The 26,096-nt window shown below is 38.2% G+C and overlaps 1 protein-coding gene across 49 annotated transcripts in view; it reads left to right on the forward strand.

The window, feature by feature from the left end:
* The window catches only part of TTLL5 (tubulin tyrosine ligase like 5), a 291,003-nt gene that overhangs the window by 55,340 nt on the left and 209,567 nt on the right, over positions 1-26,096 (forward strand). For 33 of the 49 annotated variants that reach the window (XM_073997878.1, XM_073997882.1, XM_073997883.1 and 30 more), the window contains exons 11-16: positions 1,311-1,402; positions 2,171-2,278; positions 13,819-13,900; positions 15,476-15,537; positions 16,680-16,774; positions 19,053-19,094. In XM_073997878.1, coding sequence (XP_073853979.1) covers positions 1,311-1,402; positions 2,171-2,278; positions 13,819-13,900; positions 15,476-15,537; positions 16,680-16,774; positions 19,053-19,094 — 481 coding nt within the window. The remainder of the gene's footprint in view (positions 1-1,310; positions 1,403-2,170; positions 2,279-13,818; positions 13,901-15,475; positions 15,538-16,679; positions 16,775-19,052; positions 19,095-26,096) is intronic. The other 16 variants (XM_073997885.1, XM_073997895.1, XM_073997890.1 and 13 more) reach the window with 1 other exon arrangement.

The raw sequence follows: 26,096 nt of genomic DNA on the forward strand, positions 1-26,096 counted from the left end.
ACTGTATATTTGTAGGTGGAAAAAGCAGGTTATCAGATAGCACTTGCAACTTACGTTCTTGCTTGAATATGAGATATCTAAAGCTGCTTATTTTTGCTGAGCGGGGAGGAAGAAAAGACCAGAAGTAATACCGAAGTGTTAATGCAGCTTAACTATAGTGGGTAGGATTGTGAGTGGGTGATTTTTATTTTCTTCTCTGTGCTATTATGTATTTTCTAAATTTTTCTAAAATAAATACTTGTATGATCAAGAAAAAGAAAAGGAAAAAATTAAAGAAAGAAAGAAATGAGGCCATCTCAGCAAAGGATTCAGTGGAAGGGAGTACCAGCCCAGCTGTGTGGAAATATTCTTTTTGCTCTGTTTTCTTTCATCCCGATCATTTTGCCAGAAAGTAGAAAAGTAGAAAAGAGACTCAAATAGTTACTTTCTACTCAGACTAAAAATAGGTTCTTAGCAGGTCCAAGGAAAGAAAGAAAGGAATCTGGAAGTGATAGAATAGTTGCTGAAGCTATATAGGTTTCATCAAATGTCCTGTGAGCAGCGTTTGCATTAACTGAAGAGATCACACCTCCACTGTGAAAGATGAGCAAAGGCACAATTGGTGGAAAGTGGGATGCTGGTAGGGAGTGAGGGGACAGCTGCAAAACACAGGATCCAGATTGCAGGGCTTTTCCAATATTCACGGGAGGCTGTGCCATTTGCCACTCCGCTGCCATAGCAGTGGTATACCTTCCTACTCTTACTGTCACTCCAGTGCACTCTCCCTTCAGTGATACCTCAAAAAATATCAAGAAAAGCTATGTCTACTGCCAAAGAGAAGGGAGCCTGCTTCAGATGCCAAAGCAATTCTGTATGGGATTATTTCACCAGCGTGCTGCAACAGACTCACTCACCCATCCCAACTCAGTTCTGGTCTGAAAATGGCATCAGAGGTTGTTTTGTGTACTCAGGTGACATTCACCTCAAGGGTTAATTATCTGTTAATTTATTGTAACCATTCTTAGTTTACCTTCTTTCACACATTGCTCTCACTCTTTCTTGATGCATAATTGTTTGGTTAAAGAATTTGCTGCCTTCTTCCCCACCCTCTTGAAAAAGGCAAACTATATGCATTTTCATTTCCATTGAAGAAATTGGTATGAAAGGATATATGACAAAAAGGACCAAGAAAAAGTGAGTAACTGGAAGTCAGCAAAGTGAATTAAAAAAAAAAAAAAACAAAACTTAAAAAGACAAGAAGGCTGTTTGCAGAGAATCTTGTTATTATTGCCAAGCCTAGTTACATATGTGACTTTATTAATTTGTTTTAGTTGTGATGATCCAGAAGTGGAGGACTATGGAAACAAATGGAGCATGAGTGCTATGCTTAGGTACCTGAAACAAGAAGGCAGAGATACAACCGGTGAGTACTGGGCCTTTTTCCTTCTTGACTTCTCTTCTTTGGATAACTTTATCATTGTCTCTTGCCAGGAATCATTCTCTATTGCTTTGATAGTGTTGCTGAGATGGGATGATTGTCCTTGGTGTTACTTTTTCCTGCAGTTGACAAGCTGGGGAACAGGTTTTCCATTACCCTCAAAATCCCTTTTCTTGTTTCTGGTGTGAAAGGCGTAACTTTTTCCTTTAATTCTTAGTGAATTTACCCTTCTTGAATGTTGAACTGCTGACTAAAATATGGTCAGCTTTTTATATAACAAATTGCCTGTCTCCATATTGGCCCCAAGTGTTGAGTTTTCTAAGTTAATCTCTCTCATTCATGTTGCTGAGCTAGAGAATGGGCACTGTTTGAGCACAGGGCTTCAAATCAAGATGGGCACAATTGCTGAGCCTTGAGCAGAATGGGAAACTGTGTGCCAAAAGAGACTGTCTCAGTTCACAAGGGAAAGGGTCATGGCGAAGTGTAAGAAAGGAAATGGGGCTCCTATTCCATTAGGTGTCTGTCTTTTGTCATAAGAGGCCACCTGAGGGTATCCCTTGGCACCTACATTCTTGACTGTGTTGATCTGTTCACAGATATGCCTGCCTCCATAGCACCCATTCAGAAGTCTGCCATATAGAGACTTTTTTGACTGAGCACACATGCTTTTATAGTTACATTGTTATCTGGAATCCAGTTCCTAATCCATGTATTTTGGTATTGAGTCTGAAATTTAAAACTTTTTGTTCGCAGCATTGATGGCCCATGTAGAAGACCTGATCATTAAGACTATAATCTCTGCTGAACTAGCTATTGCTACTGCCTGTAAAACCTTTGTTCCTCATCGCAGCAGTTGTTTTGGTAAGGAGACTCGAGAAGCTTAACATGTTTGTGAAGAGGATCTTGGGAAGTTGGATGGGATTCTTGGGTAGAGAGGCTTAGTGATTCTGTAGCAGGAAGAGGTATGTGATGGACTTTTGTTTCTTTCTAAGCTCATGTAGCATATGAAGAGCCTACTAAGAGGCCAATAGTGAGCTTGGTCAGAAGTTCCCTGAGGAATAACTAGCTTTCTGTGTGGGAAGCAGGGATTGGAACGAACATGTTGGTCTTTCTGTCAGAGTGCAGTCAGAAAAAGTCTGCAACAGACTGTACAGGAATCCAACTCTAACAAATATATTCCAGAGCTCCTTGGCAGCCAGACTGGGAACAGTTCCAAGAAGCCCTGGCTGGTACCAGTATGTGCTTTCTCCCATTTTCCGATGACTCCTCCTTTTTGTTTGAGTCTTCTTTCTAGTGTGTTCCTCCCCCTCCTCTCTTTCTCCCATTTCTCTTCCACTTTCTTTTCTTCCTCTTTCTCTTCCCCTTCTCCTTCCCTTCCACTCCACCCCCAACTCCCTGACTGCACAGAGAAGGAATAAGCAGTTCACAGCTACAGGATCAGGAAATGTTACCTACTGACCCTAGCTGTGATGGTAGCACTGAGGGTTCCTATGTGAAAATGAATGGGTTTGTGATTGCCCATGTGAATGTCTTTAAAGTCACATAGGCTTTTGGCAGTGTTAGGCTTTGTTAGTAAAATACACTAGGGTCTTTGACGGGGAGGATGATTAAAGTGTGGTGTGGAGTGATACAGGTAGTAAGGATATGAGAGTCATGGCTTGCTTAGAAGGCAGAGCAACAGGGAAATAAAGAACATGGGTTTTAGAGCCTGACAGCCTTAGTTTGTAACTATATATATCCCTATCTAGTTTTGTGATTTTCAGCAAGTTACTCTAATCCTGTTTCCTCAGCTATAAAATGGCAGTAATGATGGTGTCTACCTCCTGAGAGTACCATGAAGATCAAACGAGATGATGCACACAAAGCACTTGACACAATGTCTGGCCCTTACGTTGTAGTCAATACAAATTATTTGTTATTTTTATAATTAGATGTCATAATTCTTGACCACTTTAGCAGATTATCATAACAGGCTATATTTGAGGGACACTTGAAGGGAATTGTTGAGATTGAGTAGAAGATGGTAGATAAATCAGGACCTAAAGTTATATGGGAAAAGAAGAGGTTATAATATACTTTTTAAAATACATATCTGATCATGTCTTCTAAAATCCTTAAATGGTTCCCTAGGCTTAAATTGTATAATGGAAACTTGATATGACCTGAAAGCCTTCTAAGGTAACTCAGGTAACTCTTCTAGAATTCCATTTCCCCTCATATACCTTATAATCCAGCTGTGCTATACTATACTTCTAAGCACTCTGTGCTTTTGTGCCACTGTATGAGTTCTGCTGTTTGGCCTAAAAACTCTCCTTCTGTCTCTGCCTTGCACACTGCTATTTCTTTTCTAAGATTTAGTTCTCCATATTGCCTCCTCCCTCATGCTGTTCTTTTTTTTGAGACAAGGTCTTGCTCTGTTGCCCCGGGTGGAGTACTGTGGCATGATCACCGTTCACTGCAGCCTTCACCTCCTGGGCCCAAGTGATCCTCCCATCTTAGTCTCCCGAGTAGTTGGGACTATAGGCATGTGTTATCCTGCCTGGCTAATTTTTTAAAAAACTTTTTGTAGAAATGTGACCTCACTATGCATTATGCTTTTCTGTGCTTGTTTGATCATTCTTTTTTCCTATCACATCATGATGTTTTGTTTATACATACACTTCCTCAGCAGGGTCTGAGTTTATTTTCTTGAATTTATAATAGTGTCCTTGCTTCCCATTTCACTCTATTTCTGCCAAACCAGAGCTTTCAACATTTCTCTGGTCCCCTTTTTAAATTTTGTTTGTTTGTTTGTTTGTTTAGTTTTGTATTACAGACAGGGTCTCACTGTTGCCCAGACTAGAGTGCAATGACACAATCATATTTAGCTCACTGCAGCCTTGAACTCGTGGTCTCAAGTGATCCTCTTGCCTTGGCTTCCCCAAATACTGGGCTTACAGGCATGAGCTACCAAACCTGGTCCTTTTCTTGCTCACTACCTCTGCATCTGTTTTACCTTGTGTCTGAAATATCTTGTGTTACTTTACCTAATCAATTACGGACATTTTTCAAGACAAAGTCAAGTGTCACTTCTTTGGTGATTTTTTTTCTAATGCTCCCATAGTTAGCCTGCCTTGCCCCTATACCCCCAGCACTCTGTTTGTAACTCTACAATAGTATCTGTATGTTGTCTGGTAGTCATGTGTGTATTTGTCTCCTGTAGCCGACTGGAAACTGCTTGAGGACAGTAAGAATATCTCCGTCAGTTTTGCCCCCACCATGCATGTTAGCACTTTTTAAAAAAATTGAAACAGGATCTCACTATGTTGCCCAGTCTGGCCTTGAACTCCTGGGCTCAAAGGATCCACCTGCCTCAGCCTCCTTAGTAGCTAGGACTATAGGTGTGTACCACCATGCCCAGTTGCATGTCAGCATCTTTTGCTCTTAGAGGATGTTCAGGAAATGTTTCTTGAGTGAATGATTGGCACTTGCTTTAATTGCTTTTTTGGTGGCCTGACAGTAGACTTCCCAATGGATCTGGTTTGGTAATGGCCTAGAACTCTTAGAATTATTGTAGACTGTTTGAGGATGGGGTTGGGGGGTTGGGACTAGGAGCATAACTCCAACTTCCAAAACCTCATTAGATTTAAATAATAAATAAAGGTTTATTTTTCTACATCTACTTGGCTCTTATATGAGGGTAAATTTCTGATATCCCTTGTAAAAATCTTTGTTCTAACTAGTTAATTATAAAACCTTTTCTGAATGTTTCCTTTTTTTGGTTTGTTTGTTTTACAACTTGATTGCCTTTTGGAAGCTTGGGAGCTTCATTATTGAGCTTATTGGCAATAGAATGTTCGGACGTGAAAGAAGCTGTGACTTTCTCTGACTCAGTGAAATACCCCTTAAGTGCATTTCATCAGCCATGGGTCTCCTTTCTTCCTCCCTACTTGTGTTCAGCTTTAATAAACTGAATGCATCTGGAGTTTTTTAAGTTGTTGACTATCTTCTTGGCTTTTGTGGTTCTAATTCCACTTCCTGTCAGCCCTGGGATTTTGTGTGCTTCATTAACCTCATCCCATCAGATATGATTTTGTATACGTGTGTATGTTTGTATGAGTCTCTGCCTCCCACTGACTCCTAACTTCCCCTGGGGTTTAAGTTACAAGGAATAAGCTAGTTTTTTCCCATTTATTTTAGAGTAAACAGGAATTGAAAGCTTCCCAGAAGATTTTGGCTTAAACAGAGCATTGGTGCTTTTAGGGGAAACCAACAGACCAGACATGGGGTTCACTATATTCTTTTGGTGGTTGTTCCTGTCCTTCCATCTTATGAATCTGCCAGGGGCATTCCCTTACTATTTCAGTATTTGTATTCTACATTCTCTTTCCCATCCTACCACCTGTAATGTTCAACTATGTTTCCAGGTATCTTCAATATCCCATCCTATTTATTTATACATTCAATTTTTCTTCAGTTCCTGCTGTGGGCAAGTCATAGGTTAGCCTTTCAGCAGTGTATTACCATCAAGTTTGTTCCTCTCAAACCAAATTTTATATAGGATAAGATATATATATATCTCCATTGCACTATTAGTGTTTAAATGTGGACTTGAGAACCTATACAAACTACCTGAAACTTTGTCATTTAATGCTTTTTCCTGGATTTGCACATCTGGTAAGGACCTTAGAGAATAATTAGTTCAGATGTACAAATTGAAACCCTGAGAAATGAACTCTTGTCCCAGGTTCTAGAGTTAGTGAGTGAAATAACTCAGGTCAAAATGACTCAGCTTGGATCTATGGGGCTTCAGAAGATGGGTTTTGGCAATCAGATAATCTTGATCTTAAGATTTTGATTTATAGAATTTTTTATGCCTCCCTCAATAAGACAGATTTTTTACAATCTAATTTTTGCTGCCTTCCAAGACTGTGAAAATATGGTACCATGTGAAATAATATGCTTAAACAGCAATCCTTTAAATATCCTTAGCAAATTGGCATTGTGAGATACAACTGGCTATGAGAATAGCTTTTTGACCAGTTGAGGAAAAACAGCCAAAAACAACAGGATGTTAGCTGTTCTTTAAAGATGTTGCTGCTGACAGTGGCTTTATCTCTGTGTATGAGCATGGCTGAAGTCATGGGTTGTGACCCAGGCCTGGGATCATGGGGACAAGTTGTGGGGCCACTTATAGAACTGATCAGCCTGGCCTTGTTGTGATCAGAGCCCAGTGACATGTTTGCTCAGGACCAACCATGCCCCCAGTACACCTCTCTGTTGAACAATACCTGGTTTGGTTTTCTATTGCTACCATTCTTGACCATTTCACAGGGTAGCCTGAGGTTCTTATAGGGAGGGTGTCCATAAATAATTGGAGGAATGAAAGCAGGCAGTGTACATTCTCCAACAATGTAAACTACTTGGCCACCCACAGAAAAATAATGAGAGTCATCAATTTCTTCACTTTTTGAAATAATCTCCTTTTTTGGTTTATCATATACCCCTGTTTAGATGGGAAAGGAAGTTTACTACAGAAGAAACTTATGTAGGAAGTATCTACTGTTTATCAAGCAAACATTGGTTATTTCCTTTAATTTAGTTTTCACTGGTTATTTCTTTTTAGTCTTCAGCAATTTTGATTGGTATTATCTGTGTTTTATAGACATGGAAAAAAGATTCAGAAAGGTTAAATAAGTTGTCCTAGGTCATGCAGCTAATAAATGGCAAAGCCAAATTTGGGAGCCAGGTCTCTCTGGCTCTTTCTCCACCCACATAAAGACATGTCCTTATGAGTCCGGCCACTTTTGGCATGCCCCATATCCTGGATTCTCCCTCTGCTCTGCCGTAACTGGATCTCAGGAAAGATGATATCATCCTTTCTAGCAGATCAGGCCTGGAAAGGACACTTCTTTTGCTCTAGTCCTAAATACTCCTTTCAAATTTACCTTTACATCTGGTAACCAGATAGCATATTGATTTCTTGGACTACCTAACAAATTTGCTGTGGGCATTTTCTTTTCATTTTCTTGTGGGTCTGCTTTTTTCTAAAATTCTCCTTCTGGACCCCATATAAAGACTTCCTCTTTAGCTTTTCAGTTTGAATCCAAAGCCAAGGTAAAAAGAATTTCCTTCATACAATAGCATTTCAGTGGCAGTGAGTTCTGGCTAATGTCAGCACTTTCCATTGCCTCAGGGACGACAGCTTCAGCTGGGACTTTTATTTCTGGGGAGAGTTAGTGGATTGATCCAAAATTAGTGGTGTGACATGTTTAGTAATCTATTAGGCCTTGGATGGATTATTATTTTCTTGAGAAAATGTTTTTTTCCCCCTCTCTCCCTAAACTATCTTTTATCAGGCTTTTTCTTAATACAGCTTTAATATGTAAAGTTCTTCCTAAGAACCTCTCTTTTTTTCTTTATGATTGGTGGCTTTATTATAAATATTTCAAGTCTTGTGATCAGGGTTATTTTGTGGGAAGTAGCTGCCAATTATTTTGTCTTTCTCAAAAACTATGCATTGTTTTTCACTTAAAATATATTTTTTTCATTCAGGATTTCTGAAGTATTTCCTATGTGCTAGTTATGGTGCAGGCTACTTGTAATACAGCAATGAATGAAACATGGACCCTGCCCTCAAGTGATAGGGAGGAGCAGACATGAAATGATAAATGACAGTACAAGTAGTATAAGTGACTCAGGTGCTCTAGGAATGTCTAAGAGTTACTAGCTATGCCTAGGGGATCCACAGAAAGCCATTTTTAACAGCAGGAATGTAATATACAACATACAGTGTCGTGACAGGATGTAATTTTTTTGAAATGGTAAGAAGTATGACTAGATGTAGTGTGCATAGAATGGGGGAGTAGGAGATAGGGTTATGGAGGTGGATTTGGGCCAGAATATAAAAAATTGACAAGTTTAAATTCATCTTGTAGCTAACAGACAGCCACTGGAAGTTTTTGAGCAGGGGAGCGATAGGATTATTATTATTTTTCTTCAACTTTTATCATAATTTGATCCAAAACTTAGGTGACAGAATTACAATAAAGGGATACAGTACAACGTTACTAGCAGTGACTGACTTAAAATCTTCTAGGAACCAAGCTGACGTCAGTGTCTATTGTTGGAACAATTCACTGCCTATCTCAATGTGAGTTAAGTTTGTTTTTTTAAGAAAAGTATAATTCTGATGGCCTTGAAGAATGGCCTACAATTAGGAGAGGCAAGTGCTAGGGAAATGACTAAGGTGGTAAGAGGTGTGCTGTGATAATATATACTTACCATGGTGACACAGCAATCTCACTCATAGATATTTTCCCAGAAGAACTGAAACCATATGTTTTTACGAATACCTGTGTACAAATGTCTATAGCAGCCTTATTAATAATTGACAAAAAATGGAAACAATCCAAATGTCCATCAACTGTTGAATGGATAAATAAATTGTGGTATGTCCATATAATGGAATACTACTCAACTATAAAAAAGAATGAACTACATTATTGGTATGTGTAACAACATAGGTAAATCTCAAAAGCACAATGCTAAGTGAAAGAAGCCAGTCTCAAGAAACTACATATTACATTAATTTCATTTATTTAACTTTCTGGAAAAGGCAGAAAGCAGACAAAAATAAGATCAGTGGTTGCCGAGGGTGGGAGTGAGACTGGAGAGGGGCAAAAGGGAATGTTTGTTAAAATTGTCCTGTGTCCTATGGTGGTGGTAGACAACTGCATCTATTTGTCAAAACTCACCAAAATGTATACTTTAAAAGGGTGAATTTATTGTATGTAAATTAGACTTTGATAAATCTGCCTGAAAACAAAAAGCAATGATAGATGGATGAACCTCAGAAACATGGTAGATGAAAGAAACCAGACTCAAAAGAGTATATACCATATGATTCCATTTATGTGAAATTCTAGAATAAGCAAAACGAATCTGTGGTGAGAGAAATAAGACTAGTTGTTGTCAGAGATGGGGGAAACGGCAGGATACTTACCAGGAAGCAGCACAAGGGGTCCTTTTGGGGTGATGGAAACATTCTGTGTGGGCTGATAGGCATGTGGGTTACATGGATATGTCCAATTATCAAGACTTGTCAAGTTGTACGCTTAGATCTAACTCTTTCATCATATGTAAATTATTCCTCAAAAGGGAACAGAGAAGATTAAAGAGATTAAAGAGGAAGAAACTGGCTGGGCACAGTGGCTTGTGCCTGTAATTCCAGCACTTTGGAAGGCCAAGGAGGGTGGATCACCGAGGTCAGGAGTTTGAGACCTGCCTGGCCAACATGGTAAAACCCCATCTCTACTAAAAATACAAAAATTAGCCAGGCATGGTGGCAGGCGCCTGTAATGCCAGCTTCTTGGGAGGGTGAGGCAGGAGAATTGCTTGAACCTGGGAAGTAGAGATTGCAGTGAGCCGAGATCGCACCATTGCACTCTAGCCTGGGAGACAAGAGCAAAACTCCATCTCAGAAAAAAAAAAAAAAAAAAAGAGAAAAAGAAACTAAAGAGAAAGATTAAAGACAAGAAAGAGTGATAGAGATTTGGTGATATCTTGTATTTGGGAGGTGGTAAGAGAGTGTTTCTAGTTTGAAGCCTGGTGGATGGGGTTACCATTCTCCAAGATGAAGAATAATAACAAACCAAACAGTTTTGGGGAAAGAAAACAAGGGCTCTTTTGTTGAGTGTTGAATACCTATGGAATATCCTAGTGAAGATGTCCAAAAGGCAATTTGAATTATGAATTTGGTGTCCTGGAGACACTTGGTTAAAGATGTGATCATCATATTAATTGTGGCCATGAGAATACATGAGATTGCCTAAGGAGAAAAGTAGAATTGAGAAGGAAGGAGACCTAAGAGTGTCACCCTGAGCAAACTTACCATTGAATATCTGGGTAGAAGAGAAGGAAGGAAAGGAGGAGTGGAAAGAGGAGAATCAGAAGAGAGCAGTGTCCTGGAACCCAAGGGAGAAGAAAGCTCCAAAAAGTTAGGGGTGGTCATCAGTTTCAGATGTTTGGGCTTAGCAATAGGGTAGTCTTTGGTGATCATACTGAGAATTATCAGTTATTAGAGAGGGAGCAGAAGCAAATTCTTGGGGCTGGGAATGAGTAGGTATTAAGAAGTTCAGACTGCTAAGTGTAGATTGCTTTTTCAAGGACCCATATTAAAGAGGTAGGGAGCTAAGTTTGCTTTAGTTTGGCTAGGGGCTGAAGGAAATATTTCTTACTAAGGACAATTGTCCTGGGGAAATGTTCCATAAGGCGTAGCAATAGTCCTTTGAAAACACTTGCTCTTCTGTCGTGATAAAGACAACACAGAAAGAGGAGCTCTCAGAACTGGAAAAGCCCAGCTAGCTCGCACCCATTCATGACAGGAACGTTGGTGTATCTCATTGTGGATACTGAGTTTTTGAAATTCTTGTTACTGCTGCCAAAACACTCAACATTAAAAGATGAGGAAGTTGATTATGCTCAGCACAACCTACTCTTTACCTTTTAAAATCTTTAATGTCCATAGAAAATACCAAATACCAATAGTAAGTTTAAAAGGTTCTTATAAGGACTCTAGTAGCCTGCCGAGGACTCAAGTTATTTTTCTTAAGCTGAATTGATTGGGTTCAAAGAGGAAAACCTGATACAGAAGCTATCATTCCACCCCATTCCTCTCTCCTAATGCCAGCCTTTGAGGTGAGCTGGGTTTTGCACTATGTTATAATGCTGTCACATACCAATATATATTTCTTCTCCAACTCTTAAATGATAGTAGGTCCAAGCCTGGTATGTGTACAGATGTAGTTAGATTCGAGGCTTGATTTTTTTAGTTTGGGTACCCTCTCCATAGAGGTTGTTTAGCAGTAACATGATTTAGTCATCCAAATGAAAATTAATTTAGCTTTGTGAAGGATGTTTTCTCTCTAGGTCATTTTTCCCCCCTCGTATTTCCCAGAATAGTGGTTCTCCGCCTGTCAACTGAGATTATTGGAATTTGCCTCTGATTTGGGGAAATGGTTAAGTAAACCTGTAGCTGCTTAATGCAAGATAATTAAATAGTGGGTTTCATTGATTGTTAATCTGATTCAAATTTGTCTTCATTTGTAGCTGATTCTGCAAACCTGATCAATATGTGCATCAATCATTATTTTCACCCTGTTCTTCTTACTATTAATAATATTACCACTTTATGAAACAGTTGAATCCTGTGCTTCAGCTTTTAAACAATGAAGAGAGTACTCTTTTTCTTCAATCAAATGTTGTGTTCTCTCGCTTATATAAAATGTTAAAGTGGACTTGTAGATTTTGCAAGTAGATTTTTCCTTTTAAATGCCTTATTTAGTGCTATATCACAAATGATTTTTCTCAGGTTAAAGGGGCAATATTCTACAAGATTACTGAAGATTACATCGGCTATTCAGAAGAATGTATTAGCCGTTAAAAGCTATGAATTCTATGAAAAGAAGATAGGTGAAATAGCTTCCTTTTCTTTATATTTTAAACTATAGGTAATATATAAATTTTGTATAGTTACTTGAAGGTGATCCCATCTCAAACTCTTGTATAGTTTGTGATGATTTTTGCAAATTAAATGGAATCCCGTATAATTACTATGGAAGCCAATTCATTCATGGTAACTTTTCCCTAGAGGATTTAGAATATGCATGTCTAACTGAGTTCATACTGCCATATATATGTAAATAGCATCTAGATATTGACAAACAGTGATTAATAAAGAGGCTAAAGGAAACCAAAGGATGCTAACAAAATCTCAGAAAGAGAAATGATTTCTCCAAGTTCCACAGTGTAGAATCATGGGGACAACTAAGGTCTCTAGATTCCCATTCTAGGATTCTTTTTTTTTTTTTTTTTCACCCAGGCTGGAGTGCAGTGGCGGGATCTTGGCTCATTTCAACCTCCGCCTTCCGGTTGTAAGCGATTCTCCTGCCTCAGCCTCCCGAGTAGCTGGGATTACAGGCGCCCGCCACTACGCCCAGCTAATTTTTGTATTTTTAGTAGAGACAGGGTTTCACCATGTTGGCCAGGGTGGTCTTGAACTCCTGACCTCATGATCTGCCCACCTCAGCCTACCAAAGTGCTGGGATTATAGGCATGAGCCACCATGCCCGGCCTTACTCTAGGATTCTTAATACATCATGTAACTTCAGACTTCCTGTGTTCTAGGAGACAGTTTTGGGAGCCATCTTTTTAGAGTCTATTTTTTTGTTTTCTGAGAGTATTGATAAATTTAAAAATCCTTCTTGAAGCAAGGAAATTTGTATCAGAATTAATTTCTGGAAAATACCTGGTTGTGTTCTGTGGGTGTGAGCTCAGGTCTGTGACCTCTGATCAAACAGTAAGGAAGGTAGTGTGGTAGTGTTTACTTCTAGAGAAAAAATATAAGCAGCGTTTTTGAGGGTCACAGGATGGGATGTTTAGGAGTGATGTTATATATATATATATATATATAAAAATATATATATACACATATACATACACATACACACACACACACAAAGGACTGTACCGTTATTTTTGTAGAGAAAGTCTCACTAATAATATGAAGGGTTCCAAAGTTAACCTCTCATCCCTGAACTTGTTAAATGAAACCAGGCATTGTGGAAAGAAAACTTGCTTCTGGGTCTTGCTTTCTCTTTGCAACAGTTGGGAAGGTAAAGAAAGAGAATCAATACAGAATCCAAAAACTTGATCTCTGGCTCCCACCCTTCTTAAATAATATCAGTGGTGCAAGATATCTTGTCGCACCTGTGCTCTGCCACCACTGGCTTTCTCTTTTCTTGTCTGTCCTTCGGTTCATGTTGGGCCAGTGTGTTTTATTTTCTGTCTTCAAAGGGAAATTGAAACTGTAGGAGAGGGGAAAGAATAAATACATTTAGATGTCTTCCTGACCTAGGTTGCAAAAGCCATATCTTGGTTTAAGAAAATGTGATGGAAGGATTCTAGAGAAATGCCTTCAGGAGAAGTTTCTGTTTTCAAACTTGGCAGAGAGGGGCTGGGGGGCGGGAAATTCAGAGCAGGCCTAAAGCAGCGTTGGTATTGGTTGTGCTTGTTTCATTCCTCCCCACCCACCCTTTTTTTTTGTGCCCATAAGCACAGCAGAATCCTGCTTGTTAACTATTCTAGAGTCAGGTTGCTTTCTGTGTAGGATTTAGGAACATCAATAGACAGTGCATGATAAAAACAGTGGAATTTTATAGCATTGTTTTCTTATTCCTAGAGCTTGATTAATTTCTCTTGAACTTGAGAGATTCTTGAAAGATTCTCTGCTTCTACTTCTACTCACTACTTATACTTAGTGAGTTTCTAGGCCTGGGAGTTATGAGATTGAGTCTTCTAGATCTTTGTGTAGTTGTGGCATGGAAAATGATCTTGTATATTGTGTTGTGTTGTATTTCTAGAACTCTATGGCTTTGACGTGCTCATAGATGCTACTCTGAAGCCATGGTTGTTGGAAGTGAATCTCTCTCCTTCTTTGGCCTGGTAAGTCAGTTCCATCAACTAGAAAAGGACAAATCTTCAAGTAGTACTTAAAGCACTTTTTTTTTTTTTTTTGATCATTTCTTTTGGCACTAGAAGACTGTTTTTTTCCTAGTTATTAGATAGAGATAACCAGACGTTCTTAAATTAACTGGTTTATGGCATAATATCAAAGTGCATATGACAACCATGAATCTCTGTCTTCCTAGTCAATTTACAATTATATGATTCCTGTTTATTAGGTTTCTAAGGGATGATTCTTGCATTCAGTTTTATCCCTGTATTTTTTTAAACAGTAAGTCTTCTATTAAGGGTCAAGAAATACATAAGGTATTATATTTCCTTCATTACCAAAAGTTTTACAGGTTCAAATCCACATATACTATAAAGGTATAAACCTGGATCTAGGGCCATGTGGATAATATGTGGTCCTTTTACCCTGTCCCATGTTTAAAGTCATCCAAGTTTAAAGTCAAAAACTTCAAAACAACTTAAAATTTTTTTTTTTACTAACCTGTTGTTTACAAGAAGAAAATAAACGTATTTTTCAATACCAGGGAAGATTCTTATTATATTTGCAGCTACAGCCAGAATTTCTGTTCGCTGTACACTTCTCTAAACAGAGAACTCTAGAGATTTATGCCAAAGACCACCCAGCTGCTGCGTTTTTAAGGATGAGAGATATTGGCAAAATGCCAAGGAATCAAATAAAGACAGATTGACTACTTTTAGAGTGAGAGTTTGGCTTAACTTCCATAGTAAGGTGTAGAGCTAGATGTTACAGATGCTTCAGATGTTACGCAGCTTTCGTCAGGTCAGCCTTTTGCAGGTTGTCCAGTAAAGTATATTATACTATCCTTTAGAAGTTAGAAATCCCCAGAATGAGGCCCTGAGTAGCAGCCAGAGCAGTTTGGTTCGTGGAAGAACACCTCAGCACTGAAGCCACTGTGGCCATCACTGCCACAGGGAGGCCTCTTGCGTTTGGTCACTGTTGTTGTTGTTTTCATGTGGGTTTCCCCCCATCTGGTGAGATTTTGGTATAACTTGTATTTTTTTTTTTTCCCCCCATATGCAAGCCTGCAAGCCTAAGAAGATTGTTTTAGAGCAGACAATAAAGACTTTAAAAAGTACCAATGTGGCTAGAGTTGCTTCTCTTGCATGTGAATGTGACTTGACTGTTGCAGCAGCAAAAAGTAATTTGAATGGTGGTGGGCACACTCATAAAAGAGCATACTGAAAATCTGAACCTCTGAAATCCACAGTTTTAACGAAGCAGTATTCTTGACTTGCGCAAAATTTGAATTGCACAAGACCTTCTGGTATAAAGAAAGTTGCGTGTTAGAGAATCAATGTATGGTGCTGCGTTTGCGTTAGAGAGGACAAATTTAACACCAGGATTTCATTTCTCATATTTTTGCCCAGAATTTTTCCCCCACCCCAACCCATGGATTTTATGGGCTTTATATGTTGCTCTTCATTGACATTTGGAAACTTTGCTATATTGGGACCCATTAGAGGGCGGCTATTCTGTTAACCTTCACACTTATCAATTGCTCTTTTCTTTCTCTGTTCTGTTAGTGATGCACCTCTGGACCTAAAGATTAAAGCCAGTATGATTTCAGATATGTTCACTGTTGTAGGTGAGTAGTAGTATTTTCTGAACTGGACTCACATAAAAATTAACTAGAGCGTCCATTTTGTCAGACTCCGTAGGTTTTGGCAACTGGCAATTCCTAAGCCATGCTGAATGGTTTGTCTTAAAAAATTATATTTTCAGGGAAATGTTTTTATGTTTCTATGCCCTTTGGCTCCATCCTGTCCTGAGGCTGAACCACAACTAAGGCTGAGACTTGGGGCACAGGAATTAGGAGCTGAGGAAGAGAATTAGCAAAGATCTGGAGAAGGTGTATTTCTCTCCAAGCTGGGAAAGTAAAACCCACTGAAGAAGCCTTGTTACAAAGGAGACTGGCTATATTTCTGCTAGACAGTCTCTACTGGTCTCTATGTGATCCCTTCTGTAGTAGTTATAACCAAAGCAGCCCAAAGAAGAAATCTCATTTTAAGTAGATAAGCCAAAACTTTGAAGTGGAGATGGGCAGTCAGGTGGGTATTTTGTGGGCTTGTTGGGTTTTTTTTAGGTACTATAAAAAGAAAATAAAATAAATTTGAGATAAACTAGTACCTGATGTACCCACAAATGCTATAAAACTTAGCTACTCTATTTTCCCTGGATGAGAATCTGCTTCTTTTTAGGAAGTAAGTGAAATTAGCTGAAGTCCAATTTCCAAAGCCATAGATAATCTACAAAGCCCATTTTGAAAGTTGCCAATAGACCACCTTCTGCAGTTCCAGAAGTAGATCATGTAACAGGACAAGGCTGTTCACTTGCTTTCATAAAAATAACTTTATTTTCCAGTCATCATCCAGGTAGCCACTTTAAAGTAACTTGCTTTTATTAACAACTGTGTGTTTCAAAATGGTAATTTGCAGTTATTCTTAGGTTCATCAAAAATCTGCATCTCTTTCTCACTCAGAATCACATTTCAGCTACCCAACCAGCAAGGTTCATTCATCTGCATATCTCCCTTTTCTTGTCTCTAGTTATGGTGGTTCAGAGTTGAAGCAGAGTGCATGTGGGAGAATTGTGCATTATCCTCCTGAGGATAGATCTCTGATATTTATGACAGTGAAACTGAGTTTGTATATCTAAAGAAAAGGTGCAGCCAGACCTGCTAATTTCTTAGAAAATGGCAGGTTTTAATGTTGCCCATTCCCCATTCAGGATTTGTGTGCCAAGATCCTGCCCAGCGGGCATCAACCCGGCCAATTTATCCCACCTTTGAGTCTTCCAGGCGAAACCCTTTCCAGAAACCTCAGGTAAGCCAATTCTGCAGCAGGGAGCCTGAAGGAGGCTTACTGGGAAGTGGCAGCTGATGTAACTGAGGGAACGGAAGCACTGTGGGTATGAGGTCACTTAGAGCAGGAGAATTTGGGGGTCACTCTAGACAGGAGGCAGTTATATTCAGCTGTGACTAATAGCGTATGCTTTCAACATTTTCCAACAAACTTACTCCCTGTTTTTTGTTTTGTCTTTTCTCTTGGCTTCTTTTTTCATTATCTCCCTTTCTGTTTTTAAAAATCACCCTTTCTTCCACCTCAGATTGATATGCTCAGAAACAAGGCACAGAGAAGGAGCCTATTAATTCTTAGTCATTACTGCGTTCTTTCTGGTCTTCGGACTAGCTTTGTAAAGAAGATGCTTTCTTGAAATAGTATCTTCTCTACAAGTAATTCTCCTCAAAGGACCCTCCATGATCATGAGTTATTGATTGAGGATAAGTGAGGTAAAAGCCCAAAGAAACTTATACTTGTCTAAAATATCATTAATCAAGCATTGCTTCATTCTTTGTGTACTCTGCATTTTTGTTCCAGTTAAACCAATCAGCTAATCCTTTCATTTACTCATTCCATCATCTCGTCAGTCCCTGCCTGTTTTGACCCTGCTAATTTCCCACTTTTGTTTCTTGGCCTTTAACATTTCTTCTTATTTAAAAAAAAAATCCACTTTGCTCTTCTATTCCCCTCTGGTTTGATTGCTTTGCCTGCTCAGACATTTTGGAAGTCTTTTCTTATTAAATCCATCATGACCTTTACTTTTCATTTTAACATTTATTTACCTCTTCTATACTACATGGTTTTGCATTCATTGATTTGTTGCTTTTAAATTGTTCTGTACTCTCCTGCCAGATTGTAGACTCTTTGAAGGCATAAGCAGCTTTTTCTTCCTACTCCCCATTTTCTCTTTCTTTTTCTTCTCCTCTCCTTTTATCTCTGCCCCAAATCCACCTTAACCCTTTACTCCTCACTTTTTTCCTCCCTTCTTCCACTCCCATTCCTCCTCTTGTTCCTTTTGCTAGCTAGTCTCATTTGGAGTAGTGCTATTTTCTGTTTGCCAAACTCATATGCTATTATTTATTCAGATAATTTTTTATTAGAACAGGGTTTTCAAACTCAAGTGCCTAGAGGGCCTGCAGGCAGGTAATATAAATGAGTAAATAGAGGCAGGTGTAAAACAGCTAAGAGTGATATGACTGAGGTAAACTGGAGCGGGCATACCTCATCTGAAAGGTGTGGCTGTTTTACTGATGTGCTCTAGCTAATTACTCTCATGCATAAGTGTGGGCCAGGTGTTATGAGATCTTCCTATTGTCAAGAGAAATCAGAAATGTTACTTTTAAATATTGGCAGCCACTTCATTAGAAACAATACTTTGCAGGCCAAGCATAACATGTCTTTGAGCTAGATTCAGTCTTTGCCTATCTATGACCCCATGCTGTAGAATTATTCCCTAATTAATGTTGGGATGTGGAACAGAGTGTACTGTATTTTAAAGGCTATTATCTTGGATTAGATATAAAATCACTTACCAGGGTTGTACTTGATCAGTGCATCATCACAGATCAAAAGGTTTTCTTTAATTTTTAATAAGGAAAAGTAGAGGATTAACCTAGGTATACTAGGAAAACTTAATTTAGGCAGTCACATTCCTTTGCAAATTGTTTCCTGCAGTATCTGTGGCAGGAACCACAGGATTATGTGTAAAGGATCATGAACATTTCTGTGCAGCTTTAACATAGTTTCTGCCAGGTTTCACTTCTAGAAGTAGTGTATTGCCAATCTTGGATGAATTGATCCCTTTTCTTAGTTTGCCTTTCAGCTTTATTGGCAACTCTTTGCAAACTCAAGAAAATCTATTCAATGTTTATTTTGCCAATTGGTAGGTAATGGCATGATTTCATCCATAAGCAGCCTACAGGACACTTATATAAAGCCTAAAGGAACTGTAGATTAGTTATGTGTACTGTGTGAAACCAGTTTGTCAGGTGGACTAGTTGACTTCAGGATCTTCAGTATCTGGCAGTAGGATTGTGCCCTCAGTGGTTAGAAGTTGAAGCTGGAATATATATGGCATAGGAGAAAGCAGTGTGAAAGATAATAAATGTTCTAACCTTCCAACTACAAAGTGTAGGGCTCTTGCTTTTAGTTTCTGCTTGGAGATTATTTTTTCCTTTTTTATATCATAGATCTATGAGATGGAAAATGTAGGCATATTAGGAGAAGATAAGGGTTTATTCCATTTTTCTGTGTTTTATAGCGTCCAGTATCTGCACAGTTTCAGTCATCAAAGGCCAAGCAGGTAAGTTCTAGATCTTTTGGAAACTTCATTCAAATTTTATTTTCATTCTCTAAATGGGAAGTTTTTTAGCGTTAGTTTTTCATGGTACATATTTTTATGTACCTATTTTTTTGCGCAGTTTATTAACAAAATAAATGAAAATAAATGCATAGAAGTCTTTTTGGTTATAGAATATAAGAGTAGAGGATACAGGAACTTAGGGATCCTCTTTTCCTGATAGTGATTATACCGAGATGGAGGCTGTTGAATTTAAATGATGAACAGGTGCTTGAAGGCATATCTATCACTTTGACCAAAATATTCCAGGAAGGAAAATTTCCAGTTCACAAATGAACTTCATTTTTTTTTTTTCAGACATTTTACGAAACATACTGTTGTCTATAGCTTAATACTGGAAATGTTTTCACATTGGGTGTTGGGTTGTATTTGCGTTCCTTAACAGGTGACATTTCAAATATGTAGTGATTTGCGGTTTATAAATCTTAGAAGCTCTGCCACAATAGTGTCTCAGATGCTACCTTTGAAATACAAACATCTTTCTTTCTGAATGATCAGCATTTGCTTTCTTTCTGTTTTTGTTAGCAGTGTTTGAGATTAACCATTGCTTTCTTCTGCACAGATTTTAAAAATTGTTTTTGAAGTAATAGGCTAGCAGTGGGGGTCCTGTGCCTGCTATTTGATGTTTTAGTATGAGGGATATAGATATTCTCATATATAAATATGTCACTGCAACTATTGTTTAGCAAAAAGCTCCAATATATTTATTTTGGCATTTGTACTCTCTGATGCAATTTCTGGTAAGCTTGAATGCTTGACTTGTAACTTTCTTAGCTACTGTTTCTGATAAAGTGATTTATATGGTTTATGTGAATCCACGAAATGAAAAATAACTTACTGGATGCCTTGTCTAATATTTAGTAACTGATTAATGTTGTTCTGTAGTATGAGTTTTGGTGCTTAGTTGGTAGAATTCGAAACTTTATAATATGTAGTGTTTTATATTTAGTAAATACCTAAGTATGCTAGCTGCTCCCATGGCAAAAAACAACAAAATAAGGCTGTTGACTCCAAAGAGCTTATATTCTAAATATACCTGGAACTAATGTACTGAAAGGAGTACGTTAGGAAAGGAGTACTCTTTCATAGCCTGTGGCATTTGGCTCTAAAGAAGTGTTTTTGATATGTAATTCTAATTTATTTTTACTTGTTTATGTGAGACAGGGTGTCACTCCATCACCCAGGCTGGAGTGCAGTGACGCGGTCACAGCTCACTACAGCCTGGACTTCCTGGGCTCAGGTGATCCTCCCACCTCAGCCTCCTGAGTAGCTAGGACTATAGGTGCACACCACCACACCTGGCTAATTTTTTGTATTTTTGATAGAGATGAGGGTTTCGAATGGTTACCCAAGTTAGTCTGGAACTCCTGAGCTCAAGCGATCTGCCCGCCTCGGCCCTCCCAAAGTGCTGGGATTGCAGACGTGAGCCACCATGCCCAGCCTTTGATATGTAATTCTAATCTTAATTTCTCATTATCAATTTTAATTCCATTACATCTACTTGCATTGCTTGAATTCCCATAGGTTGTAATAGGCTTGTTGGAGAGCAAGACCTCTCTTTAATAGTGATGTATCTGAACACTTGCTTACACGACATCAAGCCTTTCTGGCTTTAGTCAGCCAGCTTTATACAAGTTGAATTCTTTGACTTTTATTGTTCTTTGCAATGTTCTATTTTGTCATTGTCTTTCTGTTAACGAAGCACTCTTAACTTCACAGGTATTTTCATGGGAGTTAAGTAAAAAAAAAAGTCTCTGTTCTGACTTTTTTGACTCTGTTTTTGACTGTATCAAGCTTTCTTTTTCTGTTGCTGTCAGATTGTGAATTCTCTTAGTTTTTGCCCTTTTTCTGCCTTTTCCTTTTTAAACCATTATCTCTATATTTCTCCTTTCTCTTTAATGTCCATGGTTCAAATTTTCCACTCACCAGAAATTGTATTGCATGGTACTGTGGAAAGAATATGGACTTTTACAGTCAGATAGACCTGGATTCAAATTTTAGTTCTGCCAAAAACTAGCAATTAGACCTTTGGGCAAGTTCTTTTACCTCTCTGAGGCTCAATTCCCACATCTGTTATGTGGGGATAATAATATATACATGAAGTTCTGGTGAGAAAGAAATGATAAAATAGAGGTAAAATATTCAGGATAAGTGCTAGACATGTAGTTTTTACTAAGAAGATTTACTCCCCTTCACACTTTTGAGTCTTGATTTTCCCATTGTCACGATCTCTTGTTATTTTGATATTCACCTGTTTGTAGTCATGTTTTTCACATTTGCCATCATCCACAAATGCTCTTTTGTTTGATTCACTGCTATTTATCTTACAGTTACACTGTTTTCAGTTTTTGTTGATGTGTTATATTCTGGCACTAACCCCCAACTGGAAATATAATTTAGAATAAAAATTGTATGAAATTTTCTCAAATGCTTCTCTAAAATCCAAAGACATTTAATATATTGCTATAGTTCCCCTTTTAAAAATCTTGTCCTAAAAATCAAACTTTTAAAGCATGTTTTAAAGTAAAGCATTCTCCATACTATTCTTCATAAGCCCATAATCCTCTAAATTATTAGGGATTTTTTGCTTTTAATATTTGTTCCATTATTTTACTAGGGATTCAAGTTAGATTTACCAGGCAGCAACCACCAGGAGCAAATTTCTTACATTTTTGAAAATTAGTACCTCATTTGGTTTTTTTCTAATCTGGTGCCTCCTCAGTTCTTCACAATTTTTCAGACATAATTATAAGTGGTTTTGGTAAGTTTTGTTTGTTTGTTTTTAAAGCCGATTTCCTTAATAACACAATGCATGTCTCTCAGATCTGCTGGCTTACATTTATTCCAAATTTCTAGATGTTGCATATCTCTTTTTATTTTATTTTTTACTGTTACACAAGCCTACTTACTTTCTCCCCTCCATCCGCCAGTTTCGAAGTATACCCTGATTATCAATATGTTTAAACCTTCTCTCAGAAACCATTTTTTTTGGTCCATTTCCACTCAGATTTATTGATAATGTGGTCTTTTCCATTTGTTTTCTTTCATTTGATAGCATTCATTTTGCTTTTAAATTTGATTTTACGTTTTGTTTTTTAGATGGTAAAATGTATCACATATAAATTGAGCTATTTCTAGTTCCTTTGCTTTTAATGAAGAATTCCAAACTTTGTAAAACTGCATTGGGAGATTTTTATTCTTTGCATGTGTTCTCTGTCAAGCAAATTTTATTTTTGCCCCTCAATTATGATATATTCTTAGGATATCTTGCCATTTTTCCCCATTCCACATTTTGTTAAGTTCTTCTCATCACTGGTACTTGCCAGCTTTTTTTAGGCTGAGAGTCATTTTCTGATTCAACATCTGTTTCTTACTTCTTTGATTGAGTGGAGACTGGTGGTTCCTTGTCTCAGTAATTTCACATTTTCAGCCAGTTGTTCCTTAGCAATGACGGTTAGATATGTAAGATTTCTTCTCTGGGAAGATTTCTGAATCGTAAGTTGTAGTATTGATAAATTTATCTTTGGTGCATGTTGCATGGCAGAATTCTTAACTTGACAGTAATTTGACAGTTTATAATTTATCTGAGCACTGGATATCTAAATCATGTATCTTTTAGCCAGAGGCAATGGTTCTCCTCTCTAAGTTCAGAGGACCCTTATTTCCTTAGTATATTCAGTCAACTCATGGAAATGTGTGGATTTATTATATCTACCACTCAGAGAATGTAGTTGATATGCCCAAAGGCAAAACTGCAGAAAGACTTGCATTTGGACTGTTTTGCCTTGTTTTTGATAGTCTTGATGGCCTTTCATATCAGTCTGATTCCTTTTTTTTTTTTTTTTACCTTTGCTTTGTTTTTAATCTCCAAGTATGTCTCTTCAACACTCATAAGCGTTTATTTTCTTTTTTTCTGTCCTCCTTATCCTTTCTTCTTCTCTTCTCTCTTTCTCTGCCTTTTCTTTTATCTGTGTCTGTAATTCAGGTCACAGAATTATACACCTTTCTCAGAGTGCTTAAATACCCCAACTAGAAGCACAGACCTGAATTCCTACGTGCCTCTACCCGACCCCAAACAGTTCACAAATATGTACGCAGTAGCTAGACCTGGAATTGTAGGCTGTAACAAAGGAGTGGTTGTGAATGTATATAGGAGACAACTCTTTGAAAGTGATTGGCAGAGAAGTTTTAAGAGTTTTGGGGTGCTAATTCATTGGTTAGAGAAACCACATTAGGTTAGTAGGAGAAGGTTGCCACATCATTATCTCAATTTCTAGAAGCCAGGAATATTAAAAAAACCATTAAAAACAATATCCAGGAATTGGAGGTTCTCATTAGGTGTTATTCAATAGTGATTCGAACCCTGTTCTTTTAAATACAGCCAGGCATTTCTTAATCTGTTTAATAGTTAATAACTTTTTCTTTAAATACTTTTAATTAAACTTTGATATAGCTTTCAGTTTATTAACCTTCTAAGTAACATTCTTTCTGTTCTTAAATGCTTAATAAAAATACCTATTTTTATCATATCATTTACATGAATGCTTATTTCTTACACTCTCTTTACGTAATTTGAGATTTGAGGCCCTTAGATAGTGTCATGTAAGAAAGCTACTTAACTTTAGAGGACAACTGCCAGTGGCTTTATTGTTTTGTTTTTTTTTTTTTGTTTGTTTGTTTTTTGAGACAGAGTTTTGCTTTTGTCACCCAGGCTGGAGTGCAATGGGGCAGTCTTGGCTCACTGCAACCTCCGCCTCCAGGGTCCAAGCGATTCTCTTGCCTCAGCCTTTTACGTAGTTGAGACCACAGGCATGTGCCACCATGCCCAGCTAATTTTGTATTTTGAGTAGAGACGAGGTTTCACTATGTTGGCCATGATTGGTCTCGAACTCCTGAACTCAGGTGATCCACCCGTCTTGGCCTCCCGAAGTGCTGGGATTACAGGTGTGAGCCACAGCACTAGGCTTTGCCAGTGGCTTTATGATCGGAGAGGCTGTCATGCGTGAACTAGATAAGTATTTTTTGGCAAACAATAAATCTCGTGTGTGGTCACGAGAAAAGTCCTTAAACTATCCATTTAATATTTTTGGCTTTTCCAAATTATATATTAAATAAGCATTCACACTTTTCAAAGATTTATAAACAGTGGTTATATTATTTATATTTGTTTCCTTCCTAAATCTTTCAACTTTCCCTTATAAACCCTCTCATTTTAACATCTACTGTTTAATGTATTCCCAGAGATTGAGTAAGTAAAAATATTTCCCGAAATCCTTCTGCAAAGTTTACTTCTAGCCGTGATTGATGTCAGCACTTTCACTTATTTGTTTGTTCAACCAATATTTCTTGATTGACTTCATGCCAAGTACAGTATATTGTTCTGGATGTTGAAGATACCACAGTAAAAGCCCCTGGACTTCACATGTTGCTTACATCTGTTGATTTCATGGTTTTCTTGATATAGGTATCCATCATGTAGTTGCCGATCAGAAAAGTTAGCTTTTATAACTCCCATGGTAGCTTTGGAGATTGGTTAGTTGGTCTCTCTTGTGTCCAAAGATAAAACCATCCATGGTTGGTTATTCGTGTACATGAATATATTAGTCTGCTCAGGCTGCCATAACAAAATACCATAGACTGGGTGGCTTAAACAACAGAAATTTATTTCTCACAGTCTGAAGGCTGAGAAATCCAAGATCAAGGTGGGGCAAGGTAGGCTTCATTCTAAGGCTTTTTTCTATTAGCTTGTAGGTCTCTATTTTGTTGTATGCTCACATGGCCTCTTCTTTGTACATACACTGGCTGGAGTTGCCCAGGCTGGAGTGCAGTGGCGTGATTTCAGCTGACTGCACGCTCCGCCTTCTGGGTTCACACCATTCTCCTGCCTCAGCCTCCCGAGTAGCTGGGACTACAGCCACCTGCCACCATGCCCAGCTAATTTTTTGTATTTTTAGTAGAGGCGGGGTTTCACCATGTTAGCTAGGGTGGTCTTGATCTCCTGACCTCGTGATCCGCCCACCTTGGCCTCCCAAATTACTGGGATTACAGGCATGAGCCACCGCGCCTGGCCACCATCTCATAAGGACACTAATCCCATTACACCAGGGCCCCACTCTCACGACTTCATCTGACTTTAATTACCTTCCAAAAGCCCCGTCTCCAAATGCTATCACATTGGAGGTTAGGACTTCAACATGAGAATTTTTGAGAGAAACCAACATTCAGTCCATAACAACGGGTGTTGCTAAAAAGGCCAAAAGTTAGTTACCAAAATGCCTTTGAATAGATATTCTACAAATAGAGAAAGACAAATAATACCTGGTGACAATGGGGCTGCCGCTCTCTGGTTGAAGTTACTTCTAAGAATCAGGAGGACAATTTGCACCCATAGTGGGCGAATTCTTTCTTACTCTTTCTACTTGGCAAATTTGTCTTATTTTTGTCTGTCACGTCATCTATTTCAATAATAGTGTATTATCATGCTTTTATGCTGACTTCCTTTTTTACCTTCCTATTTCTCCACTCGCATAAAATCAAAATCACTTAAAACTTGTGTTTTCAGATGACCTCCCTCATCATCATGTAGAAGCTAAAATAGCTGAGATCCTCTTCTGGGATCAGTGATGAACAGGGCCCATTTGGCTGCCTTCTTGGAGTACCCAGGGTAGTCACCCTTATTCCAGACCTCTTGAAGTCCAGCAACCACAGTGATAGCCTTTTGGCCACAGCTCTTTTCTGTGTCACTGATGACTCTCATCTCAATATTTCCCCCACAAATTGTAAAACATTTCACAGCCCAACTTTTTCATTTTAGATATAATAGATTGTTCCTTGGTTTTGTGTCTTATGTCTTAGTTTTCTTAATTCTTCATCTCCTGTGCTGAAAAGAGTATACTCACTGAAATAAATCACATTTATTTTTCTATTGAGATTTTTATTTATTTA

This window comes from Macaca fascicularis, chromosome 7 (assembly GCF_037993035.2).
Source record: "Macaca fascicularis isolate 582-1 chromosome 7, T2T-MFA8v1.1".
Classification (NCBI taxonomy): domain Eukaryota; kingdom Metazoa; phylum Chordata; class Mammalia; order Primates; family Cercopithecidae; genus Macaca; species Macaca fascicularis.